Genomic DNA, 9,689 nt, shown 5'->3' on the forward strand with positions numbered 1-9,689 from the left:
ACACAAACTACTTTAAACAATGTGTATAATGTACATGCATAAATAATGTACAGTATGTAAGCACCAATGCCAAGTTATTGAATATGCTTTAGGTGCTCAAGTTACATGATAACTTAATTTAGTTAGAGGGCAATTTTAAAAGCCTGTCATGTCTCAAAGTGTCCTGGATTATTCGGCCAGGTGGCAGCCTAGTCCCACATCTGTCAACAATGGTTACATCATCACTGCAAAATCCTGTTTGAGAGTAGCTTATTTGAAAGACACTCTCAAACCTTTGCGTACTCATAATGATCAGTCACTGGTATTAATGTTTTTAAACAACAGAAACAACCTACTGTTTTGAATCTGAGGAATTAAAAAGAGAAAATTACAAGGAGCATTTTAACTTCAAACCCACAGTGAAACACCCCACATTTATTGACTGATCTGTACTTTTTAAGTTACTCGAAGATCAGCAGTAAGAAAACTTCACAAGAACTAGAATGTGTGGCAGCTTATAGGGTGATCACTGTCCATTAATTATAAATAGTTTTTATTTGTTCTTCAAGCTTTTATTTTGCTTTTGTGCAACCTTTTCTTTTATGTTTCAAAGCTATATTAATATTTAAATATGCCTGTGAAGTCGAGCCAAATTGCACCCACATTACGGACAGCATATGCACTTAGCCCTAAATCATGACAGGTAAAATGATTTAACATTTCACTTTAAATCATTTTTAAAATTGGGGCTTTGAAATCAAATCAATTTCAGCTCTATAATTAATTTTTGATGCAGTTAAAAATTATATTTTACCGTGTTACAATTGGATGCTTTTTGTGTTGAGCACACCCTATATCACTTCCTCAGAATGTCACTTTGAAATTAGTTTAAAAAAAGGTCATTCCCAAATTATGTTCCTCCTTAAATGAACTGAATTCAGAAACCCACCCCCTCTCCCCAAGTACCCCCCTCACTTAAGACCAGCACCTCACCTCATTATGCAACATTTTGGAATAGGCACTTATTAATCAAAAAACAGAAAGTCATCTACTATTCTTACCCCAAATACATCTGTGAAAAAAAAGCTAACCTTTAAAATATTTCTTAATGGACAAAGGATGTGCATTAAACAGTTTAATGTGCATAACCCAATTTCTAGTTGTACAGCAAATTTCTAAGAGGCTTTAATGTTTATGAAAGAATTGTAGTGCATACTTTATACTTTTGAATACCAAATCCCAAAAATGTAGAAACGGCACAAAGGAAATTAAATATCAATCCATTTTTACTATAGGAAAGATCTCACTGGATTCTTATATCAGGATTGTGATCTGTAAAACACTTTATAGTACAATTACAGTTTTAAACTGTAATTTATTCTTTCCAGTGTTATAAATGATGGTACCTTGGCTTCACTGAGTTTTATTGGAAATTAAACCAAAATACACTATTATTTAAAATGACTTTGCTTGGCATGATGACACAGTGGTTAGTACTGCTGCCTTGTAGCGCTGAGGCCCTGGGTTCAAATCCGGACATGGGGTCTTGTCTGTGTGGAGTTTGAATGTTCTCCCTATGTTTGGATGGCTTTCTTCTAGGTGCTCTGATTTCCTCCCACAGTCCAAAGACATTCTGGTAGGTTAACTGTTTTCTTGGAAACATTACAAACCTGTTGTCTCTCAGTGTGTCCAGGATTATTGGGCCAGGTGGCCCAATACTACTCACACATCTGTCAATAACAGCTACACCATCACAACAACATCCTGTTTGAGATAGTTTATTTGAAAGTTTTTAAACAACAGAAACAATCTACAATCTTTGAACTATTATTACAGAGTAACTTAAAAAAAGAAAATTACACAGAGAATTGAACTTCAAACCCAAAGTAAAAGACCCCAGATACAGGCCCTGGTGTAAGTGTGTCTGTCTGCCCTGCAGGGTGTTTACTAACTGTTGTGCCACAATCATAAACTACAAACATTTCTTAGACAATTATTTTATGTTACGTTTCATAAAATGGACATAAGAGATATACATTAACCTTGCCTGTTCTCTTACTAATGAAAAAGGGAGATGAAATGATCATAATCACACCAGTTTTCACATTACTGGTATTAAAATAATATCAGTGCCAGAGTACACACACTGTGGCCATGGGACCTTGTCAAACAGCTAAGCTGAGAGACCGATATCAAGCCTCTTGTTATCTACTCAGTCGACACCCACAGTTGAGATAAGGGGCATTAATTTACAGTTCATAGGTGGGTAAAAATGATTTAAAACAGACCTCACTTGAACACTTGAACAGTGTTCAAGTGAGAAGAACCAAAGGACTATATAGGAATAAATGCTGCAGTTAGTTTTATATTGAAATATCACCTGAAATTAAATCACCCACTAAAAGAAAGCTGCTTATTCCTGCTAAGATTCACAGTCACCTGGAGTCTATCCATCAAGCACAGGGCACAAAGAAGAGCTACATCCTAGAAGGCCAATTGATTGCAGGGAACACACACAAACTCAAGTACACAGCTACAATTTAGAGACACCAATTACTTGAAGGTGGGAAGAAACTGAAATACAGTACCTGAAGAAAACATGCAAATTTAGAGAGAACATGCAAGCTCCACACATGAGCACCTACACCCAGCAGAACTGAACCTGTGTCCCAAGAGTAAGACTGTAGAGCTAGAGAAAATCAAATATTATTTTGAACAAAGATACAATGCTTCTGATAATATATATTAACCATGCTTCAGAATTTTCATGTCTTTCATGTTTTAATGACATTAACTACATTGTAATCCCCTGTAAAAAGACCCACTTGAGTTCCATCACTGTCCATTTTTAGGCACAGGCCTAATGTTACTAACTTTGCATTTTAGTAAAGATTCTACTTAAAGGTTGCAAAGGAACAGGTAGCAGGTTTATTCTATGCTGGAAAGGTAATGAAGGAAACAACGTTTCCACTGTGAAGCCTTCTTCTGGTGTCACACCTTTCTTTTCTTTTCAGCTTTGGAATAAACCCGCTACCTGTTCCTTTGCAACCTAGGCATGCTGACGCAGCTCCCTACCTGAACTACCTAAAGGTTATTGTGAAAGTATGGTAAAGCCGATTTAATGCGGAATTAATGCGGGCACAAGATGATGATAACAATAGAAAGACAAAATAGAACAAATGGAAGTATCTGCCTTTTCTTTATCCTCTGAATAACAATACATATACGACACTCAAACAACAGCTGAAACGTTGTGCTTTCTTTCTTCTCTTTTCAGCATGGAATAAACCTGTTCCTTTGCAGCCTACACATGCTGACGCAGCTACCCACCTGAACTACATATAAACATTCTCTATAATCAGCAAAATGGAATAGAAAGATTATCACCAACAATAAATGAACAAGATCCCCTCATTTCTAAATCCTGTAAACTCTTGCCCTTGCCTGCCCATACACATTGCCTTGAATACAGTACATACTGCACCTAACTCAAATAGCATTGTCAGAGTCACAAGGAACACAGATCGTACCAGACAGTACTGTGCAATATGTGCAGACCATGCATTTGATTTCTTGGAATAACAAGGGCACAGGAAACATACAGAGCTCTCCCCGAGAGCTCTGCCTCTTTGTTTATTAAAGGAGTTCAAAAAGTGTGTGGTGCCTTAGTTACAGTACTTCTCAAACAGTGTGTCTGCAGTTAGAAAAAAAACAGCTGTTCTGAAAATGAAAATATTTCGTATTTGGTAACAAGGATTTCCATTAAAGCAAATAAGAAGTAGTAAAAGAAATGGACAAGGGCGAGGTTACAAACAAACTTACAACCTGGTGAAAGTAAGGTTTGGTTGAAAGCTTTTCCATACAATCTTTTGGCAAACTGGAAACAGTATTTCACAAAAAAAAAGAAAATGCAACATAAAATGTTTAAAACTAACAATTGAAACATAACAACACCAGTAAGATACTGTTTGTAAGATATTTCCCAGAGCTTTGTCAGTATTAAAAGTCTGTGTTGTTTTGTGGGAGCTCCCATATCTGAGGAATGAGGTGCTGACACCTGAACACTGACTTAAGTGGAAAATGCAATATAAATCAATAGTTCTAGATGTGGTTCCAGCATATAGCTGCAACAAGCTGAATAGCAGAAGAGTTGAACATGTCTGAGTTTCAATAAAAAGGCCTTGTTCACAAAATATCTGCAACATCCACAAACTTTTAGATGGCAATGAAAGGCGTGAAGCAACTTTCCAGCAAATTATTTTTAATGAAGGTTTTCTAAGAAAACAATGACTTGTTCAGTCTTAATTTAAGTTATATGAAAGCAGCAATTAACTAACCATAAACGAAAACATACTTTTTAAAAATGATAATTCACTGAATGTACTGTGATAATTATATCGATAATAAAGGCCTTGGAAATGGCTCTGTGGGCTAAGCCAGCACAGAACTATTGCTGAGCTTATTTTGGCCAGCCTATAAATATTCCAACAATGAACGGAAAGAAGAGACTAGGCTATATTATAAAATATGTAACTAAAAACTATTTTATATGATAAACACACAATAAAAACATATTTCACAAACCATTTCTAGAACCCTCCAAGATTCTATGTTTGGAATGAGGACATTTTATTTTTATACTGCCCCAATCTGGTATCCCTGATTGTCAATCACCTGTCCCATCATGCACTAGGACCCCAGCGCCAAGGACAAAATAGACAGGGGTGGGGTCACTGCCGGAGGCAGGAGCCAAACAGAGGAGGTTCAGCAATAAGGCAGATGCTTTAGAAAACATGCATCTAGCATGTCTGCTGAGCTAGAACAGCCCATTCCCCACCCCTTCAGGGAAGATGCAATCAAGCCTCTCTCAGGCCCACACGTTTAGGAGGGAGTCACCATCTCTAAAAACAAATGAGAACTATAAAGTCACTCCCACAAATCATCCCCCATCACATCCACCATTTCCAACACTACAGATCACACTGTGCCTACAGCAGGGCAACTGCCAGCAAAAGAGCAATGTGCCTCTCACTAATGACACCATAAGATGACAGACAACTCAGTGCAGCTTCAGGCACCTGTGCAGTGCATCTTGGGAAATCCTGGTCATCACCAGCTACTGATATTATCAAGACTTATTACAGAGTTTGGGGTTTCTAACCAAAGGATTTAATCAAAATACATTAAAGTCTGAAGCATGAATCCAAATGTATCTAGCAAAAGAGATACTTCTAAATATTTTTTATTCATTTATGTTATGCATTTTATGTTCTTATTACTTTCACGTTTCCATTAATAGTTTGCTCTACAATCTCACAATGATAGTTTGATATTTTCCATTGAAGAAAGAAAAAGTACTTGTATCATTTATTGGAAGCAACTACAGCACTTTAATTAAAACCAGAGATCATGTTCCTACAGCTCTGGAAATAATTTTGAAGAAGTGTAATTAAAAAGGTACAAAAGACAGAGATTAAAAGTGTTAGACATTTTGAATGGCTAAAAAGACAATACTTCTTCACATCTTTAGCAGTTTACTACCTTGGAAAGGAAATCGGTACTATTAATAGAACTGCACCGTACCGAGAGAGCATAAGAGTCAAGACCATATTTTAAAAATGTGCTTGGCATGAACACACGTTTTATAGTTACTACTGGGCTTTTGAATGATCTATATTATACAACTGTCCAGGGCTGAAAATAAAGGAATGTTATTTGTCATACACAAGAGGTAATTACAAAAAGAATAACTACAAGACAAAGTGCCCGAGCGAGTTTACATATCTGGGATTGTAATACTTGCGTTACTTCGGTTTATATACACTGCACAGAACGCAGTCCACACCCATCTATGACCTACAGCGAACAGGGAGTTGAGCCAAACCTCTTCATGTGGTAGTCAGCCTCAATGTTGCCACACTATGTTTTTTTCCCAAATAATACATATTAACAAATATATACTGAATCAAAGATTGCAGATTTTATCTTGTACATAAAAACAAACATATTCAGGATTAAGTCGCATACTGCTTTACATACTCTGGGCAGCTCCAAGCGCTGTACTTTAAGGAGGCAGAAAACTAGCAAGAAAATACAAACTGATAATTGCAAAGAAATTAAGCGTACAATTTTATGTTAAAAGGGTTAGATGACGAAAGTTTCTAATCTAGAATAAAAAATTAGCTAATAAATATGCATCAACAGACGACAGTTTCACGTCATCAACGCAACAGAATAACGCAGCTTCTCTTAGGAAGTTGTTTTCAAAAATCTGAGTATTCCAAGGGCTGATGAGTTAGTCCTACTTAAATAGTCATGTGTCAATCCATTTCGTTCTCGACGCAATACAGTTTTAAAAAATCTGATGTAATGAAAAAAATCAGTAATGATTCAGGCAGATGTTACATGTACCCCTTTTTTTCTTTGAGGGTGGAGTTCCAGTAAGAGCCCGGCGATTTCAGCCTGTAACAAATTAACCATTACCTTAGCCCAATAATAATAAAGTAAACTGATCAGCGACTTTCTCGAATTTCTAGGATCGAGGGGATCTCAGTTTCTAAAACGATAAGGTTATTTTTAAATAACGTTGCTGATAATTTAATCAGCAATGTTCCAAGGTCTACGCTTTTCATACAGGTTTAGCTCAGAGTAGAGAGCACATATATATATATGAACTATGAAAGCCTCCTATTCATGAGCAACAGAAACTGCTTTCGTGTCACACTCTCGCTCACCCAGCAGCTCACCCCGTGAAGCCTAGAACACCCAGTCAACTGTGCTCATAAAGCGTCTTGATTCAGTGAGATCATGGCAGTTACAATCGCCCGTGCAGTAACAGATCCTCAGGAAATGCAGTAAACATGTCGCTCACTGTGCAGTGAGCCTCTCTTGCGAATCGGCGCAGCACCAGTGCACATGGACATTCCACAACAGTCCGGTTCAGACGGGAGTTACTACTAAACTGAGACCTTCCGCGCGTCAAAACGTGCCTCATCGTAACCCTTAGCAGCTGAAAGGAAGGGCTGTCTACTTGCTAACCTTGTAAAAAATTCTGATCGTGTAGCCTCTTGCACGGACCGCACGTGCACACTTCCATATCGATGACCAAAGGCCACACGAGCCTGAAACGCACTAACCTGGTTTGGGTCTGATGCCTTGAAAACATGGCACGCCATCTCGGATTCAGGGTTGTCAGGCTGAGTCCTGATAAGGTAGGCAAAATAGGTGATGTCATGGCTGTTGTGAATGAATCTGGATATATGCTGTGCTTTGTGCTCGAAGATGAAGACGGACGAGCTGCTGTTGCTCGCAGGAACGCAGCGTATGAGCGGTGGGATCAGAATAATCTGCACCTCCCTGGCCTGGGCCGAACCTGCTTCGCTCCTCTCACGTCTCCTGCGGATCTCCGCCACCAGCCAGGGCAGCATGGGCAGCGTGGTCCGCCTGTCCAGAGGCGACCAGCCCATGTACCAGAGCGCAAACCTCTTCTCGGACTTCGACGGGTTATTCGTTTTGTCATCCTGACTGTCCGTAGCTTCCATCTCCGTTTAATTCAAGACCACCACGAGAAACCAAAACAAAAGGTCTTTAAAAGCGAGTATGTGTATCGCTAATATTGGGTTTCGGTAGGGAAGCTACGAGCTATCGTTCTGAAGAATGCAATCGCTTGTAGATTTGTAAAGTCTGTAAATTATTGCAAATGTTGACCTGGGAAATAAACTCAGTATACATTCACTGTAAACTTTTCCTTTAGGATAAAAAAGTTATTACTGAGGACGCGCTTGCATCACACATGTGCACTTCTGCACAAAGAGCAAAATGCATAAAACATCCAGTTCTTCAGGTTGGAGATTTTCCTGCTGTTCCGCTCTTTGCTTCGATTCGGTTTTTCGCTGATGATTTCCGTCCGAAGGCAAATCTTTTTTTTTAAAACGCACGGGAAACACAACTCAGTCCCCTACCTTAAGAGCATGAGCACGTCGAGCTTAAACGTGGCGTCCTTTCCAGCTGGTAACACGGAAAACGAGACGGGGGAAAAATAGATAGCGAGAGAATGTGAAAACTTGTTTTCGTGTGTATAGACGCGCACGGATGTATTTAACCCATGATCTGCAATGCTGGACTGCGCTCAGTTCTGGATCTCATGGGGCTGCTTCCACTCCCCAACGAGCATGCCCTCCACACTGTTTATGTTTGCCACTGCTAGCTGTAATATCAGCGGGGGGACTGGTCTTGCCTGCCTGTAGCTCCGAGAGGAGTGGCTGTACTTGACACGACTAAGGAGGCTTCCTTCTACTTCACCGTGCAAGGAAAAAGGCGCTGCTGCGTCCTTACGGTGGGAGGAGAAACTGCACATGGCGCTTTGAGTGCCCATCTTTCCAGCCTTGCCTGTGCACCAGGGTTTCTCTGGATGGCTTGACAAAGGCTCATGGCTTCTGTCCTGACTCGGGTAGCATCTCAGAATGCATTTCCGAAAAACCGACAAGATACACTACACGAGTTTTGTCGCTAAAATGACTGTCGCTGCAGCAAAACAAAATGGTTAAGTTACTAAGGTATCTACTGTGATTACGCAGGCACAGAAATAGTGTACCTAGATAGGATACCTCAAAATGAGGGGTTAGAACTTTGTTACATTATGTCATAAACATAAATTATATGAGTTTCCAGCCATAAGGAGTAAGTTATATGGGTTTATGCACTTTAGCATATACTTAACAAGATGCTGTCTAGTCAGACGGAAAAAAAAGGGCTCATAACCCTTCATTCTTGTCTCGATTTCTTTTACGTCAGGAGATTTATGCTATCCTTAGAGGTCTAATGAGTGACTAAGTGATGAGACGACACATATTAATGTTGATGAGATTAGATGCAGCATCTAAGATCGAGGAACGAAGAGCAATTAAAAAGGCCTGGAAGTAATTTTAAGAACATTATAATTTCACAGATTTTATTAGTAAAGTCTTTATTAATAAAAGAAGGTTTTGTGTGTATATCTAACTTGATGTGCTTTCTGAACTTATATTCAATGAACGATTGCAGAGCTTGAGATTGTAAACCCTGATTTGGATGAAGTTTTTAGAAAATGGATGGTTGGATAAGGTATGCTAAAGGTATATTTCAACTATTCCTTGTGTGCCCAGTTTCTCAATATTCACACTGGACTAGGCTTCAGTGTGATCAGTTTTCCGAGAATTTAGTAAAATCGGAGTCATGTGGGTTAAAAGTATTAATAGACTTTCACTTTGGAAAAATATCTTCTTGTGACCTTAGGTAGGTAATTCATATGTCATCAATGCTGTAAAGGAATTATTCAGTACCCATAACATGGCTGCTCTTTTTAAGAGCTGTATACCTGCAGTGCAATTTTCCTTATACACTACAAAGAATTCTGCAACACACTGTTTTTGGTTTATTTTATGGTAAAGTGTACAAACAGTACATCCAGGTGGAAAACATCTGCTAGTGCTCACAGTCCTACTGTCCAGCAAGAAAGCTGTAGTATACGTCATGTGGAACACAGCCAAACACTAAATAATACTTTCTTGGTGGTGTTGTGTCTGCGAAACCTATCGCACACTGAGGTTAGGAGTATCAGCTGTGCTCAGTGCTCCAGTGCTGTCTGGAGTTCCTTGAAACCTGTAACAGGATTCCCAAGCATTAAGCTGTCTTCCAGAAATAGATATAATATGCAACTAATGTAGCCCCAC

General features: G+C 39.0%; 1 protein-coding gene across 5 annotated transcripts in view; it reads right to left on the reverse strand.

Moving 5' to 3' along the window:
• Nucleotides 1–8,314, reverse strand: part of tbc1d4 (TBC1 domain family, member 4) — a 63,729-nt gene extending 55,415 nt beyond the window's left edge. For 2 of the 5 annotated variants that reach the window (XM_069179284.1, XM_069179283.1), the window contains exon 1: nucleotides 7,116–8,314. In XM_069179284.1, the coding sequence (XP_069035385.1) occupies nucleotides 7,116–7,520 (405 nt within the window). In that variant the 5' untranslated portion in view covers nucleotides 7,521–8,314. The remainder of the gene's footprint in view (nucleotides 1–7,115) is intronic. The other 3 variants (XM_015364543.2, XM_069179285.1, XM_015364540.2) reach the window with 2 other exon arrangements.
• Nucleotides 8,315–9,689: the final 1,375 nt, after the last annotated feature.

This window comes from Lepisosteus oculatus, chromosome 15 (assembly GCF_040954835.1).
Source record: "Lepisosteus oculatus isolate fLepOcu1 chromosome 15, fLepOcu1.hap2, whole genome shotgun sequence".
Classification (NCBI taxonomy): Eukaryota; Metazoa; Chordata; class Actinopteri; order Semionotiformes; family Lepisosteidae; genus Lepisosteus; species Lepisosteus oculatus.